Source organism: Vulpes vulpes, chromosome 1 (assembly GCF_048418805.1).
Source record: "Vulpes vulpes isolate BD-2025 chromosome 1, VulVul3, whole genome shotgun sequence".
Taxonomy (NCBI): domain Eukaryota; kingdom Metazoa; phylum Chordata; class Mammalia; order Carnivora; family Canidae; genus Vulpes; species Vulpes vulpes.
Window position 1 is genome coordinate 59,133,951 of NC_132780.1, and position 24,754 is coordinate 59,158,704.

A 24,754-nucleotide genomic window follows, 5' to 3' on the forward strand; every position below is an offset into this window, starting at 1 on the left:
ACACACACACACACACACACACACACACACACTGAGGCTGCCTTTGTTCTTTCCTTCCAGATAGAAAAGTGAAAAAAACAGGGGCACCTGGGTGGCTCAGTGGTTGAGCATCTGCCTTGGGCTCAGGTTGTGACCCCGGGGTCCTGAGATCGAGTCCCGCATCAGGCTCCCTGCTTGGAGCCTCCTTCTCCCTCTGCCTGTGTCTCTGCCTCTGTCTGTGTCTCTTAAGAATAAATAAACAAAATCTTAAAAAAAAGGAAAGTGAAAATAAATAGATGTGGCAACCTTCATCTATGTAAATGTAACCCATTCAAAAGTAACACAATCACTTATCTAAAAAGCTTTTATCATTTTTGAAAGTTTTTTTTAAAATTTTTTTAAAGATTTTATTTATTTAATTATTCATGGGAGACACAGAGAAAGAGAGATAGGTAGAGACACAGGCAGAGGGAGAGAAGCAGGCCCCATGCAGGGAGCCCGATGTGGGACTCGATCCCGGGACTCCAGGATCACATCCTGAGCCAAAGGCAGGCTCTAAACCGCTGAGCCACCCAGGGGTCCCTCATTTTTGAAAGGTTTGAGGGGAAATCTACCTTATCTGTTTTAAATATCAAGTATAATTAGCATAAGACACTTTTTTGCAAATAGAAATGTTTCAAAGAATCTATCTCTTTGCATTCCCTTTTGCCTGCGAAATAAAAAATGGAAAAAAAAAAAAGAAACTGTTCTTACATCCAAAAGAAAACTGTCCTATGTCTGAGCACTGGGGCTGTGAGGGGGCTGAAAGCTGATGACATGGGGTAGAGGCAGAACTGGGGTCAAGCTGACTTGCAAGTTTTTTGATAGAATGAGTCTACCTCAAGCTTCATTTTCCACTTGCAGGAGGGAGAACGGGATGCACAGTCATGCTTAGTCTGGAACCCTTGATGTGTCATTTATGGGGTTTGGGAAGTTGGGCAAGTGGCTCTTTTCTGAGTCCATTTCCTCACTGGCTACAGAATGTATAGACTTTTTACCTGAGGACCAAGTAAATGCTCATGCCCATAAGGCCACGTGCTTTAATCTGTTAGTGTAATTTCCTGTCTCCTTGAAATAAGTAACATTTTCAACCAAAATTACCCCCCTTTTTTTTTGCTTTGCTCTGACCACATAAAATAATTATTGAGATCCCTTGTCCATAATCCTTTTGAGGCTTAATGAACTGTCCTTACTGTAACTAAGCTTTCCCACTTCTTATTCCTTTACCTGGTTCCTGGAAGGAATCTCTTCAAAGTGTGGACCCTGGCCAGGGGTGTGAATAAGGCAAAATAAACATCTGTTGATTGAGAACATTGTCATTTTAAGAGTCTCTGGGCAGTCACTGAAAGGTGCTATAGGATTGCTGGTTGTGAATTGGTTGTTTTAATAGCTGGTAATAAGAGCTGGCTTCCAAGAATAATCCAGCAATCACTAAAGGAAAAGCCAAGGCAAAGACAACGGATTCAGGTTCTGACAGGCCAGTTTAGTTATGCCAGATAATTTGAGTGAAGTCCTTAATTTAGAGAGTTTTGCTGCCATAGCAACCTAATTACAATGTAAAGTGAGGTTCTCCTAGCACCATTCTACAATGTTCCATTCCTTCAAGAATCCCAAATAAAATTCAGAGGAAAAAAATAAAGAAAAAAGAAAAAGAAAAATTTGTACTGAATTCTTTCACTTTCTTAAGTTTCTTCCTTACAATAGTATCACAGAGTCCAACGGGGCACTTAACACCACCCAGCAACAGTCAAAGTGCCTCTTAAAATGTAACTCAGTGTCATATAATTTCTCTGCCTGAAACCTCTCAGTGATCTCTTATCTTACAGTAAAATGGGGCGGTCATACCACAAACAACAGATTCTACGTTCAAGGTCTTGGCAGATATTTTTCTTCTGCTGCAAAAGTCTTCTCCATAGCTCAGAGCTCTCCTATATTTTTTAACACACTCTTCAAATCTTACCCATTTGGAAAGATGTACCTTTCTTCTTCCTTAAAAAAAAACTCAAAACCAAAGAAACCCAAAAAGCAATGCTGCCTTCCATCCTCTCGTTTTCTAATCCTCTAAAACAAGCTCTTTTTTTTTTTTCCTGACCCTATTACCACCTGACACGGTGTGCACATATTCATGTATATATGATATACACAACATATATATATTTACTTAAAGCCTTAAAATTTGGCTTTTCTCCAGATTTAACATTTTTAAGCCATCTCAAAGCCAGAAAACATACAGTAGCAATGTATGAAGTAAAAGCTTCCTAAGTTACCCGCTCCCAGCAAAATTGAGAAATGAATGCAAGGAGAAGCATGCTTCATTTGGATAATGAAGGAATAAAGGGGTGAAGAGGGCTCTAAACACACTCTACTCGTCCCCCTACCTTTTATGGATGAAGACAGAAGAGTTCCTCAAAGTTGCATAAGGCAGTGGCTACTAATTACAGTGAACCTGAGACTGGAATCCACTTCTTCATTCCAGCACATCACTCCTTCCTAACATGTAAAATCCTACTGATGTACTTTTTCCCCTGCTGTTTCTCAACATAAAATATTCCAGACATAGTCTCCGTTTGTCCAGAAAAATAAGAATTAGTGCGTACTTACTCAAATACATCAACAAGTGTCATATCTAGAGAAATCACTGATATTATATGTGGTCAGACTTTTATCGTTTCTAAAATAGCATGAGATTACTTGCTACTAACATTATTTTATGAACATCCCCTCTGGTCTAGGCACCTCAGCTCAGGGTCTCCATTCCTCACAACAAGCCAGTAGAATAGGTTTTATTAATCTCATTTTTCAAAAGAGGACAATGATATTCAGGGTGTCATAGCGCATTGCTCAATTCTCCATAACCAGAAAGGGTCAGGCACAGAATTTAGACCAAGGTCACTCATGCCAGCACCCGTGCTTTCTCTCTTGCCTCGTGCCTCTGTAAGATAACGATGGAGAACTGCAATAATCACTGGTGTCATTGAATTTATCTGCTTGTGTGAAGTTTCCCATGATCACGCTATGAGCAGACTTCCAAGCCAACCTCTGGCACTCTAGAGAAATAAGGTGGCAGTGACAAGATGTGCTGGAGCACATTATTAGGGAAGAAGCACACCCTTATTTACTTGACTGGGACCAAGAATACATCAACCGTGGCTGGACAGGTTTAGAAGAGAAGCCCCCGTCTGACGTGTAAAATTTGGATAATCTCTACAGTAGAAAGGAAAAGAGGCGACTAATGCAACATAAGATGAAAATTAAACATTTGCATTTGTTTTCCCGTTTTTTGCTGGGAACAGGCATCTTAGAAAGCTTTACGATGATAATTAACTATTGTTCATTCTCTGGCTTTGAGAAGGCATAAAAACGTTCAAAAGCAAGAGAAAAGCCCATTGTAAGGGCTTAGAAAGTAAAAAGTAAGTCATTTAATTTTTCTTTCATCTGATGTTAATTTATGCAGAAGCTAATAACATATTTGTGGCTCGGAGCTGCTCATTGTGGAGAGGATTTCTCTCTCACCCAGCCTTCCCTGTGATCCCTGCCAGATAGAGCCATCATTGCAGGGCGTGTGACACTTTTGCCAGAGAAAGGCAAAGCATTGATAGGTTCACATGCTACAGACACATTTAATTGCTACCCCTCTGAACGCCAATGGCATTAAATGCTCTAACTCTTCTCTAGGTGCCACAAACAAAACAGCAAACGATTTGGAAGACAGGGTGAGGAGGAAATTAAATATTGGGGTGCATAATCAGGTGGAAAGGGAAGCGTACTGTTGACTGTTGAGGGAGAAAACAGTCAGGGGAAGGAGAGTTGTCATTAAAGAAACGTGGGTTACTTTTATTTCCAAGTAGGATATAATGAATTTGTTGTGTCTTTTATAATTCCACTAATTCCGCTGCTGCCAAATCACCTGCAGAACAGAGACAATAGTGCTTGAGGAAACGCAGAATCTTCAGAAGCTGATGTTTTAAATGAATTCTCCATGAATAAAGTAGGCCCCATAATGACAGCTTAAAGGTCTAATTCATAAAAATGTTATTAAAGTACATTATTTATACCTGCTTTTTGTGGACTTCTGCTTTTATTCACGACTCTCTCAGTGTACGGCCATAATCACAGGCACAATGTAAATGGAAGCATTAATTCAATCTGAACTAAGGCAAGAATACTGTATCACCACAATAAAACTCCAGTTATATTAATTTAAAGGGTAGGATTTAGTGCACAAGGGTATTCTCTTTAAAAAAAAAAAAGAAAGAAAAGAATGTCTTCTGTCTCATGACCTCAAATATCTACTCTCATTCTGAAGTTCAACGTAAGATGGACTAATTGGCATGAACTTCTAAATGAAATATTTACTCATTTGCGTTATGAAACCGAGAGCCTTGGATAGTGAGTTGTGATCTTATTGTGACTACAGCGTTGATATTTGATATGGGCTAAGACATATTTACAAGTAATCTGTATTTTAATTAACCCATGTTCTGGCACAAATGTTTAACAAATGCCAATTCGATTGTCAATTCAACTCAAATGCATATGTGCATTTTTTTTAGATAAGATGGAAAATGCTCTGCTATGTAAAATTTCTCCCAGACAAGCTGAAAATAATGATACTTAAATGAAAAGTATCTTTATTCAGAATTTGAAACACAATTTACATATTTAATATGCATAAACCTTTAGGAAAAGGCAAAGTGGAACTGAATTGGTTTCTATCTAACTCTGGAACTATCAAAATTGGACTTCTTGACTTTCTCCTTCTATTGGATGAGCCCTAATGGTACACCGCAAACACATTTAGACAGAGTGTGAATATATTTCTCCCTACAACACAAGCTTATCTCCAGGAGTCATGAGAAGAGGTTCTTTACAAATCATACTTCTAACACTGAAAGTGTTGTCTTTGATCTTGTAGGTAAAAAAAAAAAAACAAAAAAACAAAAACTCTATACCTAAGGGAATGAATTAATTCCTACATTTAATAAGATGCAATCATTAGTAGACAACTTCAGCATTCACACTAGAACTATGCATTGAATTTCTTCAGCATAGAAGCAATCTCTTAATATTAAGTTCTGGGTAATGAAAATCTTTGAAAGCTTGGCATCTATACTTGTGGTGAGAGTGCAAATGACAAAGAGAAAACTGTTTCAAATATAAGGTAAATAGCACTCCTCATTGAGAATAAAAATTAGTTGATTTGTATCATTAACCCTACTCAAACCTAAAAACGATGAATATTCCATTTCAAAAATTCTGTATTATGTGACTTCGCTCACTTACCAGTTGTTGTCCAGTTGTTAGGGGGCTACAGGTAGACATTTAAGGTTCCCTCTGCTGTCAGACCAAGATTTTCTCAGATCTCTGAAGAAGAAATCTTCCATGAAGAAGTCTAGAGGCACCACATGCCATTCTATGTGGCACCCAGACTTACCACAACCCCTGGGTGCAAGAAGTGTGAGCATTCCCGTTGATACAACCACTCGGAAAGGGCAGTGGAAGCTATGTCCCCAACATGACTGCCAGACAGATGTCACCAAGCTCCAAATGCCTGCTGATGAGAAGCAGATTTGAAAAACAGTTAAGTCAAAATAGATATCGTTAATGGCCCTGGTGTATTATTTCTAATGAGATTGAACATATGAAAAGAAAACAAAAAAAGTCATTCTCCTGGCTTACCTGCTGTACTTTCCTCAGAAATGAGATTTTAATTTCATATACTATCTTACTTTAGGCACCAAACAATTGTTGGGTTGGGAAAGCTCACACCATCTCGTTCATTATTTATAAACAATATTAGCAACCTACAATTTTATGCATTTACTGTGAGCCAGGCACTGTGCGGAGTGCTTTGTAAACATTAGCTCACTCTGAGGGAAGTACTGTTATTTTACAAATGAGGAAAATAAGGCTTAGAAAGATTAAATCACTTGCTCAACGTCATAAAGCTGTCTGGAGGCAGAATTGCCTTAATAGTCATCCTTCATTCAAATCTTGGTTTTTCTTCTGTACTAAATTTTCTTCTCTAGGAAAAGAAGAGGAGGAAAAGAAGAAAGCTGAGAAGAAAGTTACTTCTGAAACAAAAAAGAAAGGTGAGTAATTTAAAAACTAACACAGAAGTCAGTTGGTAACCCTTTGTAACACTACTGGGAAAGCTCTTGTTTTCTAGGCAAAAATGAATAATAATTAATAATTTTATTGTTATTAACAACCATTCCTGAAATTTATCAATATTTGAAATGAAGTTGAAATTGACACATTTTTTAAAATAATATTTTTACAAATTATTACTGATTGAATTTTTTTCTTCCTGAGAACTGGTGCTCAATTCTAATTCATTAATTCACTGGACTGCAAATACAAAAACGAGAATTCCTATTTATTCAGGTTAATAAAAAGGATCTATCAAAAGGGCAATTATTGTATAAGGGGAAAAAAAAACTGTTGATTGGTTTGACATGTTTTGTTACTTTTAGAGGGTTGTTTTCAAATAGTGCATCTGAAGTCCCAAGTGAGCTCTGGAGATTCCTGAGCTTCTGACAAGCTTCCAGTTGCCTGATAGCCCAGAGAACTTTCACTATATTCCTTTTAATGTCCTTTAGAAAAACTTATTGAAATATGCCATAATTAATAATGGTGTTTAATGTTTCCATTGGCATGAGAATTTTTTTTTGTTTTTTGAGCTTAGCAAAAATTTTCTCCCTTTCTGAAGAGAAAACACACCAAAGCCACTATTCTATAATGAAGGTTCTGGTTTCCTCATATTTGACATGACGATGGCCATGATTTAAGATTCCTCTGTATAAGATGAGTTGAATGCCATGATGGCAGTTGGGTGCACCCTGACATATGTGAGAATGAAACAGATCGAATCCTATAATGTTCTCATTTTACTATCAGAAAAAGAAGATGTCAAAAAGAAGACGGACAAGGACACTGCCATTGATGTGAAAAAAAAAGGTATTGTACTTTGTGTCCTCAGTCAGGTTGTGTTAACAACACTTATCCATGACGGGATCTCAGGGGGAGGTAAAGTGGATATAGGTACCAAAATCTGCCCATGTGCAGGCCATCAAAGCAAACATGGCAAGAGACAAATCTAAGCAGACAAGGAAGCTTTTATCCATGGCTGCTGTAATAGAGGAGAGAGGTTACAACTCACTCTGAACTCAATTTCACTGAAATAAAAAGCAGGAGGGTTTTTAAGAGCTGTGAGGGGGCGGAGGGTTGCCAGCCACCTGTGTGTGCTAATTGGCCCCCTCAAAGCAAAAGTAAACTTATTTTCTTAACACAGTGACTTAATGGCAAGGAGTGTAGTGTTACAACTCCGACCCAGGTACCCACAGGACTTAGATTCTTGCTATCCAGAAACTGGGCGATGGGGGTGCTGCGGTTCTCCATGATTACATTTCAAAGGGATGGCTCCCTCATCCCTGAGAAAGGTATTCTCGAGTTAGAACACTGGAAAGAGGCTCTGAAAAAGATTTATGTCTCAAAGGAGCAGAGAAAGAATTTACAATGACAAGTCTTCTGAGGTAAATGCTCTCGGTAAAGGGAGGGCCGGAGCCTAAGGTCAGAAAGAAGCCTGTCTAACATTTAGTGAAGCTGACGAGAACTTTCAAGGCCATCCTAGGGAAGACATAATGAAACGGAGAAGAGCTACATAGCAGAATAACGCCACCTTGTCGAGCTAAGAGGCTCAGAGAGACTCGTGCAGCCTGTGAAGAAATATAATTGTTCGACAACTTAGATTTTTGCTTTATATTTAGTTGTGTTTTAATTCTTGTTCGATCATGAATCCTGGCTTCTGTTCAGGTTAAGCCTAAGTCTAGGTGAAAAAGATAGTTGTCTTATAACATGAGATATTATGGTTTGGTGTTAAGTGTTCTCACCCCCCAAATATTTCCCCTGCTGGTGTCAGTGATGCTTGAAATTCCACCATTAGAGATATTCCATTCCTTTGAGTTATGAAGGCATTGTCCTCCATTAAAATGCAAATCTTCTAGGGCCTGTGTGTACGGGGTAACAAACTAATTCTTCTCAGTTATTAACACTTAAAGTGGATGAGATTTCCAGATCTTCTCTGTGTAATAATAGGTTGGGAACAATGCCTTAGAAAATGAGGCCGTAGATAAACTTCAGTGAAGGAGAGGTTGAAGAGAGACTTCAAAGTAGGCTCTTGTGTGGAGAGAGCAGGACTGTATGGCCTCAGTGAAAACCTTTCTCTTCCTAGGGAGTATCTAGCCTATGTGGGGGGGAAGAAAGGTAATGGGGAAGGGTCCTGAAAAGGGACCGTAGGAGGCCAAACTGGATACTAGAAAGTAGCAAATAGAAATTGCAGGAAATCCTGAACATTATGCTGTACAAAGGGTAAAAAGAAATATAAAATTTTAAGAGTTGCCTGATGGTATATGACTCATGAAATGCCCAGGAAGAGACCTCTAGGTGTTCTGTGGGTCTGATTGCCAAACACCTTGCGTTCAAATTTTTATTTATTTTTTTTTTCAAATTTTTATTTTTAAGGATGTATTATTGTAGAGTCAGTTGTGTTTTATTGAACACTCATTCATTTTGTGTGACTTAAAACTTTCCTCATGTCCCTAGTGAAATATGTATCTGATCATGAGAAAGGGAAAATGCAATTCTGACGATATGATTATACTGAGAAATTCGTTGCTTGGGTCAGTGTGTGTGTGATACGATTGGGTGCTAAAGGGAAGGATGGTTCTCTTTTCTGGGCCATCGGTTTTACCAAGTATTTGCAGAACGAAGTTTTGAATTGTAACCTTCAAAGTATTGTATGTTTGCAAATGCAAAAGCAGAAAAATACTTTTGCCAACACTGTGATGTGTGTGGTTGTCGTTTTGGTTTGGTTTTAGGTATTTTTAGCAGAAAGTTTTTTGTTTTTTTTTTTAGAAGAAAGGTGTGCACGCCTTGAGGTAGAGTGAGTGATGGGAAGATTTGATATTTCTCTGCTTTCTGGACACCTGTGCTATTAGCCCAGCAGTCATGTCAAAGCCAGGTGGCGTACCACTGGCAAGACAACTGATTATGCCAATACTCCTTCCCACAAGGTCAGCGTTCATCTATTCTCTTCCTGCAAGGCTGGTGCTCATGTTCCCATCCACTAAAACAGAGAACTGCCTGGGTGGTTGCTCAGCACACTTGGGAAGGACTGCTCAGCTGGTCTTGAAAAACAACCTTGGCCTTCTTGGAGCCAGTTTTCTGTGTGTGTGTTGGTCATTTTTACTTTTTTTTTTTAAAGATTTTATTTATTTATTCATGATAGAAAGAAAGAGAGAGGCAGGCTCCATGCAGGGAGCCTGATGTGGGACTCGATCCCGGGACTCCGGGGTCACGCCCTGGGCCAAAGGCAGGCGCTCAAACCACCGAGCCACCCAGGCTGCCCCATTTTTACTTTTGATTACACAAAATACTGTCAGCTCTTAGAAATTGGTTCAACTTCCTAATGGAAATATGTATAATTTGTTTGTTTACAAGCTCTTAACCCCCAAATATTCAAAATAGTGTGTGTGTGTGTGTGTGTGTGTGAGAGAGAGAGAGAGAGACAGACAGAGAGAGAGACAGAGAGCAGCAGAGATTCAATTAATGCTGGTTTTTAACTCTTGTTTCTTTTTAAAGTTTGCTAATTCTCCAACTGTATTTTCACGTGAGAGGCAATATGGTTTAAAAACAGCCAGTTTGAAATGTGAAAGCAGTGATTTCCAGAGATAATGAGAGAAATTGAAAATAACCAGAAATCTTAAAGAGCTGGGGCACATATGTCATTTCTTCCTAAAATAGTTGGAGGAATATGGCAAAATATATGATGTCACTACTCTAGCCCCAAAGAGTAGAAAATTTACAATGTGTAAGATATGCCTTGATGCTTATGGGTTTTATTGTGATAATTTATTATATTTATGTTGACTTTTATATTATTTATGTTTATATAACATATAAAGTTACTTATATTTTATATTGTTATTTTATTTTATTACCTTTATATTTTAAAATTATGTAAATGCAAATGAATCTAAGACTTAAATTCTATGATAAATGAGCCTCTACTGCCTGAAACTGGTAAATCACACTTTACAAATGATCTACGCTAAGGAAAATGTGGGTGGGATTTTACATGATATAAAATTGCCAGTTCACAAATTAATAATGGTTGAACCTGGGTAATTGGTGAATCAGGGTTCATTATAATAATCTCTTGCTTTGTATAAATTTTAAATGCTCCTGGTGAAGCAAATATCTGCCACTTAAAAAAACACTGCATGAAATGGAGGGGAAAAGTCACCAGGATATTTTTACAGTGTTGTAAGGTGTGTTTCAGCCTGAATACCATGAAAAAAGGCACCAGAAAAAGAAATAAAAACGTTTAAAATGTTTAAAACCATCTCCCTATGCTTATAGCAGACTTCAGTGTTAGACATAAGACTTCACTCAAGTTAGGACAGGCTTTTGTGCAGGAGAGTGGATGTATATGCCAGCGGTGGGAGGACAGGAGACAAGGGGCTACTCCTGGACTGCTGAAACCAGGCCATGTCAGCCAGGCAGGAAGCTGCTTCAGTCACCAAAGTTGTCTCAGCAAACTCACTCACATCCAAGGAACCTTTGTCAAAACATTTTTGATGTTCAATCTCCTGCATCTAATTGGTAGAATTTGATCCACGGCAAGTGAATCTGGAAGATGCACATTTTTGGCATTCCATTTTTTCCAACCGGAAAGAGGGTAAAATGGAAGTTGAAAGAGGCTATCCAAAGTATATCTATCACAAAGAGGTAGAAAATATTTTATAAGATGAAACTCATATAGTGAGAGAAGGTTTTTGAAGGCCTTGGATTGCACAGACTTGGCTCAATCAAACAAAGTGATAAAAAAAACGTGGCAATTTGAAGTACCCACAAGGCATACTTAAATGTAGTTAGTGGTGTTCTTTGCCTAAGCCGTAGATCAAAGAAACAGGGATATTCTTCCTCTCTTTATTTCACAAAATAATATTTTTGAAGAAATAACTCTCTTAGCGCTTGATGAGATGATGAGATGAAAATTAAAAGTTGCTTTTCCTTGTAATGAAACAGCTATCACCTGGAGAAAATATATACCATTGTAGAAATGGGTGAAAACTATGATTCATTTCTCTCAGACTGGCCTTTTTGGAGTTATAAGTTGTTATAAACTTTTTGGAGTTAACTTCATTACCACCCTGGAATGTTTATGAGCCTATTAATTATGAAGATGATTTTGACATGATAACTGATAATGATGTAAAATGTTTCATTATCACACTTTGCAATATGATTTTTTTCTCCGAGAATTATCTGAATAGGACTATAAATGATAAGAAAGATTCAGAAAAACCTGACCAGTTTTTCTGGAATAGCTGCTAGAAAAGGACAAATTCATTGATTCATTCATTTGGGCATGCATTCTTGCAGAAGTATTCACTACTGCATACCAGCCATCGTACTAGGTGCTGAGCACACAGAGGTGGATAAATGAACATAGGCCTCAACAGAGCTTACAGTTTGACCAGTGAGGCACACTATGAATTAGTGAACATAATATCCAGAAGTACAACTTGGGGTAAGGGCCACAGGGAAACAAATTTGAGGCAATGACAGAAAGCAATGAGTGGGGATAGGGAGCTATTTAAATAGATAGGCTTGAAAGAACAGGCTTTTCTAAGAGACGACATTTAAATTGGAATCTGATATATTAGAAGGATCCAGACATTGATGTGTGAGTGTTTACATGATGATGAATATGGTGTGTGTGTGTGTGTGTGTGTGTGTGTGTGTGTGATATCCATGTAATATGTCTGAGAGGAAGTACAAGGGGTCAGAATATGTAGGGACATATGTAGGTGTTTTCTATTTATTAAAAATGTGATAGGAAACACCTGAAGGGTGTTCACAGTGTAGGAAAACATTCTGGTTTATGTTTTATACAAGTATATACTCATCTTGATAATGGGTAAGTGGGAGAAAAGAGAAGAGGGAAGCCAGTTAAATGATGATAGCATTTATTGAGTTGAGGAACAGCCGCGATGGAAAAAATTGAGAGTTTCCTCTTGAGTATGTTAAATTTCAAGCGTATGTGACATATCATTCACACTTTGTATCAGCACTCTTTTCACTGTCTTACAATACTAACTCATTTAATCTTTATGATAAATGAACAAATAAACTGTTAACAATTCTCATTATAAATTGAGTAACCTAAGACACAGAGAGGTTAAGTTAATTTGCCCGGGGTCAAACATTTAGCAAACGTCAGGGTCAGGATTTTAACCCTGAAAGAGGCAGTTAGATATGTAGGTCTGGGTCTCATAGGGGATTCTGAAGTAAAGCTACACATACAGAAATCCATATAGATCATAGTCATTGCCATGGGAATAGATGATATTACCCAGAGAGATTGCGTCAAAAGAAAACAGAGTGGAATCCAGATTCAAGACCTGGGGAATTCCAAGTATGTAGGGATTAGATAATGGAAAATAAAGCAAAAGAGCCTGAAAGCAATTGCTGGAGAGATTGAAGGGAAAGCGAAAGAGTTCAGTATTAGAGGCATGTCAGAAATGGATGGTTCAAGAATCACGAAGCCATCAATCTTGCGACTGTTATTTAGAAGCAGTGACAGGAGGGCAGGAAAGAGGAGAGCACCTCCTGTGGAGTGGAAGAACAAAGCCAGATTGCAGTGGAGGTGCAAAAATGGAGAAGAAAGCAGTGATTTCTTTTTTAGTTGTATCTGTATAAAAAAGTAAAGACTCTTTTTTTTTTTTTTTTTGTCTTGTTCAGTTTTGTTTGGGGATGTGAATTTAGGACCTATAAACACAATGCCAGAGACTGATGCTCAAAGGGACAGAGTATAAGTGGAAGTCTAAGAGATAATTTAGAATTCATTGTTTGATGAGCACATGGGTGAAAAAAAATAATCTGCCTTTCTTGAGATAATGCCACAGATGGTCCAGTTGTAATAAGTTGGTGTTTTCAAGTTATGAAGAAGAATCTATCTAGATTGCCTTGTAAAAAAAAAAAAAAAACCAAAACGAAACAAAACAAAAAGCATGCATCTGCAAGATATATGACGTAAGATTAGGCAGCCCTGGTGATAAAACTAAAACTCCAATAGTAAATACATTCTGAGTTGAAAGCCTTAGTTTTAGAAAAAGACATATCAAAATGTCCTTGATGCTCACTGACTGGTAAAAGGTAAGTTTGTGAGATGCACTTTAATGCTTTTAAAGAATTATTCATTCATAAAAAAAAAAAGAACCCAAACACTTCATAAGGTTTATGTTGATTTAAAGAATGCAACCCTACCTATTTCCATAGCATATTTTCAATCATTGTTTGGGTCAAATACAATTAAATTCTGTACAAACTAAAATCTTTGACTATTTGATTTCCCTATACAAGTCTACTTTTGTCGTTGAGAAATTATGAATAATACTTTACAGAGATGTATAGCTTTGAATATGTCATTAATTTTTTTGCCTACCAGACATAGAATAGCATCTATTTTAATTTATGAATCTTTTATAAGATTGTTCTAGCTATTAGAGCTCAAAATAATTTACATGGCAGATTACAGGTCACTAAAATAAATTTATGTGTAGTTAAAAGTAACTTCCTTGAGATTTTTATATGTACAGATATCGTTAGATAAGTTAATACATAGTATCTTTCAAATATTTTTTCACTGTTAAGTTTTAGTTTAAAAGAGCAAACTTCCATTTTCAAGACTTGTATCTTGAGACAATTAATATGAGTTTTTGTGCTCACTCTCTTTCCTCTCTATTTGAAAAGGGGATCAGAAAGTCATTTTATATTTGTATTTTGTGTTTTGCACATATGTATTTAGAAAGGATTTGACTAATACATCAGCTACGTGTTATTTATTAAACACTTTGAAACTTAAACACTGATTTTTTCCACAGTTCTACAAATTTTGTAGTAATCGACCAGTTAATACCAAGTTACAAAGAAAAAATAGATACTTCACACACTTTTGAGTGATATCAGTGCAGTTATATTATTGCACACTCTAAATGAGATTACTTTTTTTAAATGTTAAGGAAGTAAATAATGGTAAATTTGGCACAAATAGACCGGATCTAATTCATACTCCCAGTCTTGACTTAGGGGTACTCCCTAATTATAAGGCAACGATATATTCCTTTCAAGTTAGCATTTTGTTCCCATGTAAATTAGGTTGCAAGTCTGAGTTCAGATGATGGCAACTTGACTATATTAAAATCATTTACAATACTTGAATTGCCTTGAAGGCAATAGAATATATTTTCAAGTGTTTTGTAATCACAGAAATGTAAGACAATTGTTGCTTATTCGCTAGAGGACAGGAGATTTGGTAATGGAACAACACAGGAATGGCTGTGCCTTGTTACTTCATATGATACCTTTGATTACCTCTTATATCACATCGGAATTAGTGAATAGAAACTAAACTGCTTCAAGAAGGCGAGAGAGAATTAATATCATGCCATGCTATAGGATCTCTGGGGATAATCTTCCATGTTCTAGTTTTTGGTTAGCACAATACAAAAGTGTGTTTGGGTCCAATGCAAACATGAAGCAAAGGTATTTTGACTTAAAAAGGAATTTAAAGTATGCGTTAAACCTAAGAAAAGGAAAAGATTTATATTAAAATTGACTTACGCCTGGAAAGAAAGGACTGATCTACAAGTGACTTATTTCAATCTTGTTAATACTTGATGTAGAGAATCAGAATTACCCTCTGAGTGAAGACAGAAAGAAAATAAGCCCTAAACTTGAGTTGTGCTGCATTTTGTGAAGTACTTTCAAGAGGATTAAAATACATATGAAAAAGAATCAGTAAATAGACTACAAATATTCCTTCTCTGTTTGCATGGGCATATCGATATTTTAAGTATTTCCTGTACCCATATTAGATAAATTATTTTTTAAAGATTTTTATGTATTTATTCATGAGAGACACACAGAGAGAGGCAGAGACACAGGCAGAGGGAGAATCAAGCTGCCTGTGGGGAGCCCCATGTGGGACTTGATTCCAGGACCCTGGGATCACACTCTGAGTTGAAGGCAGATACTCAAACACTGAGCCATCCAGGTGCCCATAAAAGCTTTAAAAAAAAAAAAAAACACTATCCCACTTTATTTATTTAATATTTTTAAGTAATTTTTACACTCAGTGTGGGGCTGGAACTTACAACCCCCAGACTGAGAATCACATCTTCCACCAACTGAGTCAGTCAGGTGCCCTCCTTAAAAGCTTTAATGAAGGACATCTATTACCATCCAGAGAAATGAATCTGAAAATGAATGGGCACGTGTAGCATTAAAATAGGGAATTACAGAGTCTGGTAGAATAATTTGGGTACTTTTTTCAATGTATTAATTTTATGAAGAACTGAAATCATATTATTCATATTGGTACAATCAAGTTGATAAAAAAAAACTGAAATCTCAAAACATTAGAGACTTCACATGAAAAGCTAAATTGACCTCACAATCAAGCTTTTTAATTTCTATTTTAGTTATAATTTTCTATTATCTCCCAAATCTCATATCAATGTTTTTCTTTTTTTGTTAATGTGTATTTTTTAAAAATATTTTTTTATTTATCCATGAGAGACACAGGCAGAGGGAAAGGCAGGCTCCCTGCCGGGAGTGTGATGTGGGACTCAATCCCAGGACCCCGGGGTCATGACCTGAGCCGATGCAGTTGCTCAATGCTGAGACACTCAGATGCCCAGATAAATTTTTTTTCAGATAAATTATTTTTAACTACAGTTTATATTCAGAATGAATTATTTCCTAACAGAATAATTTAATTTAACATTAAAACAAAGTGGTCTCTTGCAAACATCATAAACTAAATTTTAATGAGAGACTATGCAGAGAGGTATAGGAAGTAAGATATTAATTCGAAATTAATTTTTTATTAGAAAATATGGGGGGATTTTGACAAGTTTGCTGGGGAATTACATAGTCTGAGTTTTGCTTGTGATCTGAGATATACATTTGAGCAGATATCTACTAACTTTTATAAGTCATGTCTCCTAAAATTCTGTAAGATTTTTCATTCTATGAAAGTTAAGTCTAGAAGACATTAAAATGATATTTCCTTCAATATCAGCTTCTCCCAGTTTACTGAAAGCAAATTTTCAAAATAGCTTTAATAGTAGCAATATGTATTCTTTTTATCAAGAGCATTTTTAAAGTAGTAACAGTTAAATGTATTCAGTGTTTTCACGTGTAATCCTTAGAACAACTCTTGAGGTAGAGAATATAATGCCCATTTTACAGAACCCAGAATTGGAGCAATTGAAGAACTTGGCCATGATTACCAGTTAGTAAAGGCAGTAGGAGTTCACCAAAGAAAACTCACTGTCTTGCAATCCTCAAATATTTTTTGCCAACTCTAGGAAATGATGACTATAGATTGAGTGTCTTTTTCCTTTCTTTTTTTTCTTTTTTTCCCTAGTTTGCAGGCATGTTGCAGACAGGCATAAATAAACATTGGGGAAACCAATAAAGAGGATATATTATGAGTTTAATTCTTTTTCTTATAGAAGTCCTGCTTTCCTTCATTCCTTCACTCGCCAAATGTTTAATAAGGGCATAGGAAATCTGTTCATTCATTCTGTTTCCTTCATTCCTTCACTCGCCAAATGTTTAATAAGGGCATAGGAAATCTGTTTAATATCGGCAAGGAAATCTGCTAAATATTGGACATAGATCAGTGTAACAGACATGCTACTTGTTCTTAAAGAACTTGGAAAAGAGGAAAATAAACAGACATTTAAAATAAACTGTGAGCACTGCCCCCATAGGGAGGACACAAAAGCACACACAGACAGCAAGGCATGAGTATGGCAACTGTGTTTTTGTCCTGGTAGGTTGCCCATTAGACATTTAGAACGGGGATGCCACAGACTTACGTCATGAGGCATTTAACCTAGATGCATTTAACATATTTTTAAGCAGGATGGAGATTGGAGCACATTAAATATGAACAGTGGTTTAGCACTGAGGATACTTGCTTTCACAAGTGGCAGACCATTTAAAATAGGAAATTTATTGATTTGCCTAACTACAATTCTACAGTAAAGTCTCTTCAAGTTCAGCTTCATCCAGGGGCAAAATGATATCATCCAAATGAGATTTCTCTCTCCATTTTTTTAGACTAAGATTCCTTGGTATTGACTTCAGTGATTGCCAGTTGGCCGTCTTAGGTGGTGCCTGCCTTCTATCCTCTCTTGTTTATGTCCTACGGGAAAAAGAATAGGTTGGCTGCCTGAGACCTCAAACAGAAAACCTGAATTGAGTAAAAATTGATCCTTATGGGCCTGTTCTGGAACTAACCTTCGTGGCAACAATGAAGGAATAATCTGTTTTAGGTTAAGCCAAAGTTCCTATCTCTTGAGCAGATTCCCTGATAGCTAAATGAACGTAATAAAATCACAATAAAAGGGAGTAGTCACTACTTGGGAAAAACAAAACAAAACATAAGAGTTCTCTTCAAGAAGCTATTTCTAGTTTGGGGAAATAGTGTGATTTTAGGTTTTTTAAAATCTATTTATAATATAGGATAAAGGGCTACATTTTACTTGCCATCTATGGAGAGAATACGTAAGTATTTTTAGAAAAGTAACAACATAAAGTGGTATAGTGTGGAAATCAGGAGCAAATGAAGTGGCGGATTTTATCAATTAAAATACTGTATCTGGAGAAAAGGGTGAAATCCTCCAACTGTACTTTGTGGTATTAGAATATCACTTGGATGAGAATGTTTGATTTTAGAAAAGACCTTTAGAAACAAAACAGATTATATTCAGAAAAGAGTATTTTGGGAATCTAAAATGGAAACAAGAAACCAGGGAGAACATGCAAGCCCCATCTCTCATATAGGCATAGGCTTTTTCTTTATTATCTCTGAGAATTAGGACTCAATGGTTGAAGACCATTGGGAAAGACATTATGGGATATTCAAGATTATATAAAGAATCTTTGGGATCTCTGGGTGGCTCAGTGGTTGAGCATCAGCCTTTGGCCCAGGGCGTGATTCTGGCGTCCCAGGATCAAGTCCCACGTCAGGCTCCCTGCATGGAACCTCCTTCTCCCTCTGCCTCTCTCTCTCTCTCTCTCTCTCTCTCTCTCTCTCTCTCAATCTGTATTTCTCATGAATAAATAAATAAAATCTTTAAAAAAAAAAAAGAATCTTTTGGGAAGTACCTGGGCAACTCAGTTGGAAGAGCATGAGTCTCTTTATCTCAGGGCTGTGAGTTCGAGCCTCATCTTGGGTGTAGAGATTACTAAATAAAACAAAATAAATTAAAAACTTAAAAAAAAGAATCTTTTTAATCAGTGAAGTCTGCCATGCCAAGTATTCAAGCAGAAGAGGAGTGGGTATCTCTCTGGGATTTGTGAAGGTAAATCTGTAGGAAGAATGATTATATTGAATTTAAGGAGACTGATGAGAGCCCATTTTTCTAAAATTAAACATCAGGCTAAGTGAAACTAATATCTAGATTATTTAACCTTGTAAATGAAGATTTTTATTATCATAATTTAAAATTTGGCCCTCTGCCAAACTCTCCCATTAGTTATAAAAAAATAAAAGTTTGGTTAAGAGTTGATTCCAGAAAGTAAGGTCATAGTAAATGGTCATTGTATATAACCTGAAAACACACTCTGTCCTGATTGTCTACAATAGCATAAAACATTATTCCAAATCTAATCAGAATGTGTTGATGTCCGCATAAACCCTGAACACGATGAAAAAAGGAAATAAAAAATAAAAAATATATATGAAATGATGATTAATTGTCCCCAGGGTAAAAATATCTAGAGACAGGTCAGTGGAAAAATTCCAATGACCTTAACTTAAGGTAGGCGGGATGGTATATAGCAGTTACTTACAGTGCAAAAAACAGAGGAAGAAAGCTTTCCGACACCAAAAGTGTTGAGGCTCAAAAATAAGAGTTGTTATGTGTTAGGAACTTTTCCTCTTTAATTGAAGAGGTCATGGGAGCACATATAATATTTCTCTAATTAAAAGAACTCTTTTGTTTTCCAAAAAGTAATTTCAGTTTCAGGAAAAAAGTATAGTAATTATGTTAGTCACTGCCCATATCCTGTCAGCTATATTAATCTTAGGATATAAGGTCACGAAGATGAACAAGTGAAAAGGCTAATGCTAAGATACATCAGGAACAGAAACAGATAAAAATAGTTATCTGGAAAGACACTGTGCAGATAGAGGTGGGTACACACTCGTTATAGGAATCAGAGGACAAAGGGGTGGGGGAACCACCATGGCACTGAACATGTGAAATGAATCTGCCAAGAGAATATGATGAAATACTCAGTCCCTCTACTCCCTAAAAATCTGTAGATGCACCGAGTTCTTAGGAATTTGCACTACTTCCTACTGTGCCTCACAGGCAGTATAGGCTCAGTGGACATGTGTTGAGTAAATGCTGAGGCTTTTGAAACGGTTCTGCCCCGTGATTCTGTTTCCTTTCCAGAATGGAATTCTACTACTGGTTCGCTGTCCTCTTTCTGAAACTACTGTTTCCAAACATCCCCCCTTTTCTGAATCCTCCACCTTTTTACATTTCTTCTCTATCAACTGAATATCTTGCTTCCTAGTTCTCTAAGAAAAATAACAATTAGAAGATAGCTCTCATGAGCTCTGACCGTTGAATCCACTAACATCCTTCATCTGTCTCTATTTAACCTTAGCCTTCTTGGCTGAAGGCAATACAGTAGTTAAAATGTTCATGCTTATAGGAACAACCTTTGCACTTGGGCATAATATCCTATCCTCATCTGCTAACCCAGGAATGTTGTTCCAGCATGTCTCTCTTCTCCAAATTCATTTTGACTTCTACTGGTCATACCCAGCAGCCTACAACATGCTATCCCATCTCTTATCCATTAAAAAAAAAAATCCTCTCATTGATGGTGCATCCCCCTTGGTGCAACTCATTTCTCTGATGTCCTTTAGAGCAAAACTCCTCATGAGCTGTCTATACTCTCCTTCCAGTGTCTCATGTACCCATTGTACTCAGGCTTCCGTCCCCTCTGATTCCCTGTTCAAGTCACTATTTACCTCTACATTTCCAAATCTAAATGTGAATCCTCAGTTCTCAAGAGCATTTGACATTTGATAGCTATTCACTCAGCCTCTTGGACCATTTTTCCTTCCTTTTAACCTCTATGGTCACTTTTCCTTGGTCTCTTTTGCTGGGTTCCTCCCTTTCTTTCTGATATTTAAAAGTGGAAACAAAAAATAATAATAATAATAAAAGAAAATAAGAAAATAAAAGTGGAAACACCTCAGGGTTCAATTCTAAGTGTCTTCCGTTTCTCTATATTTACTTCCTATAGGACCTCATATGGTCCCATGATTTGTTTGTTTGTTTTTTAAGATTTTTATTTATTTATACATGAGAGACACAGAGAGAGAGACACACACACACACACACACACACACACACAGAGTGCCTCCCCAGAGGCAGAGGGAGAAGCAAGCTCCACATAGGGAGCCTGACGTGGGACTCAATCCGGGGTCTCCAGGATCACGCCCTGGGCTGAAGGCGGCACTAAACCACTGAGCCACCCGGGCTGCCCTGGTCCCATGATTTTAATACCACCTTTGTGATAATGAGTTCCAAATGTTTATCTCCAGCTATGATGTCTATTTAAACCCCACACTTATCTATTTGCCTATTTCACATTTCCATTAAAATACCTCTTAGACCTCCCCAAGTTAAATGGTTTACACAATTTCACACACACACACACACACACACACACACACACACCAGAATATGCTCCCTATGCTTAGCTTTTTCTTCTTAACAGTTAAGTAATCACATAGTTCTTTTTACTTATTTATTTATTTTGCTTAGACCCAAATCTTCAGAGTCATATTTGCCTCATTTATTTCTCCTCCTCAACCTATTATTAAATCCCGTCACCTTCACTTTTGAAATATGTTTGGTAGCTTGGCCCCTTCTCATGATCTTTAAGAATCACACTGGTCTGGGCACCATCATCTGTAGCCTCTATATGTAAGGTTACACTACAAAAACAACCACTACAACAAAAATCCTAAAAATTCCAGCAACTTTAGCAAAGTTTATTTCTTGTTCATGCTATGTGTTGAGAAAAGGGCTCACTCATCATAGTGACTCAGGGACCTGGGCCAATAGAGACCCCGCATCCACTCGTATCCACCTTTCTGGAGGCTTCTGTCTCATTCAGAGTTAAATCTAAGTCCTCCACAATGTTGGAAAAGGCTGTCCCTGAACCACTGGCTGAGGATAACCCCAGAGTAGCATTTCTCATGCAGCAAGGTCATTAACTGAGATTCTAACCACATGCTCTTGCCATTTCAAATAATTTGTTGTTTGAACAAATCTCTTTCATTTCCAGTAGAACCCATGGTTTCAGCTTTTGGGTCTCACCAGTATGTGCAAATTTTAATTTGCTGTTCCAACTGAATTTTAGCCTCACTCAAATTTTATCAAAATGACAGCTATAATCAATGTGTGAGGTCTTTAGCTAGCAAGTGGTTTTAATAAAACCACAGGCAGAAAGCTAATTAATGTATGAGTTATTTCTCCTTGTGTGTAGAGAGCTTGTAAAAATATAACACATATCAAAAGCCAGGATTTCAACTTTGTTATAAAATGGTTGCTAGGAAAGAATTTAGCCTTCATCAGAAGGATTGGATGTGTGAAAGTCAGCACAAAGGGAGTAGATCAGAATAACCAATTAGAAATGGTGAAGGTATGTAAGGCAGGAAGGAGTTAAACACCACAGCTTGAGACATAGTTTTCATTCAGTTTGATGCATCAGTAATACAGGTTATAGAGTATCCTTGAGTGCCACTGAATTCTGTTAGGTAGAGTACATACATTTAGATAGAGTACATATGTATGATCAATTAAAAATTCTTGTTTTTACCTGATGAAGGACTGTGTTGACAAACAGTGGCAGTAGACACTTAAAAATCCTCCCTTCTGACACTTCTCTGTTCTCATCCTGCTTGTTTGATGTATGGCTCTTCCCAATCCAATCACATTGCTCAAGTGGGAGTTCAGATCTTCATCACTGATCCACCTGCCCCATGACCGTAGTTGGGTTGGAGTCTTGTCCACGGACTTTTTAAAAAAAGACAAAAGGAAAATGGTCCCTTTTTGTGAGGTGGTTACATTAAGTAATGGGAGCCCAGGAAACACTATTGGTCACTTGGTCACGTTTACACCCTTGTTGTTACAGCCGATCTTGAAAATAGCACCGACAAGTAGAATTAGAGGAAAGGATGATGGCGGAATTTTAATGGGATTTCAAGCCTAGCTTGCAGGTATCCCTGGAAACCACCATCCACTTGACCTCCTGCAATTAGGTTACATCATTTAATTAATTCCTCTGTTTTTTCAAGTTGGTTTATGCTGGGATTCTATCATTTCCAACCTAAATGCCCATTACCAAACGAAACCCCTATACACGTTTAGAATAAGTATAGCAATTTAAAAACCATTAAGTCATGAGAGTAGATAACAAATCATATCAGGATTTTGACACATCTCACCTTGCTACACAAATTCTTACGAGAAAAATAATTCTCTGATTTTTTTCGTAGACACTTGTTATATGGTGTCCTGCTTTAGAGAGTGAATGTACAAATATATGTATATATACATACATTTATTTAATCAGACTTAGAGATGAAACTATATTTGTTAATTCAGCAGTTGGTTGCCAGAGAACATTATGGTACTATAATTTAAAAATTTTATGACTAAAAGCAGGAATGACTCTCATTTTATTTTATAAATAAGGGAAAAAAACAAAAACCAAATGATTCTTTTAATTTTATTCTGAGTTTAAACTTGCCTTTCTTTTTGACTTTCAATTTGAAAAGATGGCATTTTATAGCTGGAGTATAAAATTAACTACATGTTTATCTCTCCAGACTATTAATAAACACAGTGAATCAGCCCAAGACAAATTGGAGATAACACAATATCCCATAATGCTGTTACACTTATTAGCTTCTCAAGATACTGTGGTTAGAAAGAACCCACTCTCCTTTCTGTTACATGGTAATTTATAATTAATTTCTGTTACACCTTTTTGCTCTTTTTTTTTCCCTAATAACTCCCTGGAAAATACATATCCTCTCCATTATAATTTTCAATATTGATTAGAAATCCCGGAGGTTTCAAAGCTTATGATAATTGTCATTATTGTGAAAAATAGAGGATAATTAGAGGAGTTTGTACTCTAGAACCTAGCCTTAGGTAGTTAAAGTCCTGAAGCCATCAAATGCTTCTTTTGTTACCTCTAAGTCTTGTTACATAACTTTGCACGACTTTGTTCAACTACTTTATCTTAAATGGCTCCCTGTATAACTTGTGATCAATAATGATTTGCCATTAGAAACTTCATGTAAAGATCGTGAACCCTTCTTATCAATTATTTTTAAAATATTTGGAGTGCCCACTACTTTGCAGGGAACATATCAGGTCTTTGATTCCTCATGATGAATTCAATTCAAATTAGTTATTAAAGAAAAAGGATTTATTTTGTTACCTTGCTTGGGAGTCCAAGGTGGAGAATAGAAGTTATTATCATGGCTTTCTCTCTTGATCTCTCTTTTCCGTCTCTCATCAACCTTTACTTCTTACCTACAGTCTCATGTAATCTCTCTACACCCTGTAGCAAAATTACTTTTGTTGCTTCTGAGAGAGCCTACATAGATTAGGTGGGGGAGGATGAAGAAAAGTCCAAGTAAAGTACTACAGAGAGAGAGCAGCATGGGGAACAGTGGGAAATGAAATCTGAAGCCAAGTCATCGAAATGGTGGCTGACCATGATTACCTTTGAGGGTACACCTAGTTATTTTACACTTCATTTGGCTAATAGTGGGGAGTCACTGAAGGCGTAAATGCAAGAGATTGACATGATCATATATGTGTGTGTGTGTGTGTGTGTGTGTGTATGTGTGTGTGTGAACCTGCCAGGGCAGCCCAGGCGGCTCAGCGATTTGGTGCCACCTTCAGCCCAGGGTCTGATCCCAGAGACCTGGGATCGAGTCCCACATCGGGTTCCCTGCATGGAGCCTGCTTCTCCCTCTGCCTGTGTCTCTGCCTCTCTCTCTGTGTCTCTATGAATAAATAAATAAATAAATCTTTAAAAAAAAATTTTAACCTGGCAATAATTGTCAGAGGAGAAAGAATGAGGGAAATACTAGTTAGAAAGCCATTTTAATAAACATTGTAGAGTTCAGATCTATTAAAATAGTGCTTGTGAGAAGTAGGGAGGACCTGATCCAACATGGTGTATTTGGAAGACATAACCATCCAAAACTTTATAGATGAAATTAACAGTTCATGGAAACTGAAGTTCAGAGCAAGGGAAACAAAAGATTAGTATTGATTTAAGTAGGTTTTCAGCAGATAAAGTTCCCCAGAGAATTTTGAGATCGCTGCTGTTCCCTTGCTTTTTAACTAGAAGACTGGTGTTCATAAATAAATACAAAAGCATCAGAGGAAAATGGATTTCTTCCTGTCATGATGACTTTTAATAACATGCTTGTTTTCATGTTAGCATTTAAGATGCCTGTTAAGTTGGTGGTTGATGATAAATAATGTATTGGGGCAAAGAAGATTTCCCCTTTTCCATTTTTTTTAACCAAAAA

At 37.0% G+C, this 24,754-nt stretch overlaps 1 protein-coding gene and 1 long non-coding RNA gene across 13 annotated transcripts in view; one reads left to right on the forward strand and one right to left on the reverse strand.

Annotated features, from left to right (window-relative positions):
* LOC140599823 (uncharacterized) overlaps positions 1–5,543 on the reverse strand; it is a 43,006-nt gene extending 37,463 nt beyond the window's left edge. The window contains exon 1 of the long non-coding RNA XR_012002815.1: positions 5,302–5,543. This is a non-coding gene — a long non-coding RNA (uncharacterized lncRNA). The remainder of the gene's footprint in view (positions 1–5,301) is intronic.
* The window catches only part of TRDN (triadin), a 363,753-nt gene that overhangs the window by 154,919 nt on the left and 184,080 nt on the right, over positions 1–24,754 (forward strand). For 10 of the 12 annotated variants that reach the window (XR_012002811.1, XM_072765072.1, XM_072765079.1 and 7 more), the window contains exons 11-12: positions 6,048–6,110; positions 6,919–6,978. Coding sequence is in view for 11 of the 12 variants with exons in the window: in XM_072765072.1 (XP_072621173.1) it covers positions 6,048–6,110; positions 6,919–6,978 (123 nt within the window). In the remaining variant the exon portion in view is untranslated. The remainder of the gene's footprint in view (positions 1–6,047; positions 6,111–6,918; positions 6,979–24,754) is intronic. The other 2 variants (XM_026013412.2, XM_072765091.1) reach the window with 1 other exon arrangement.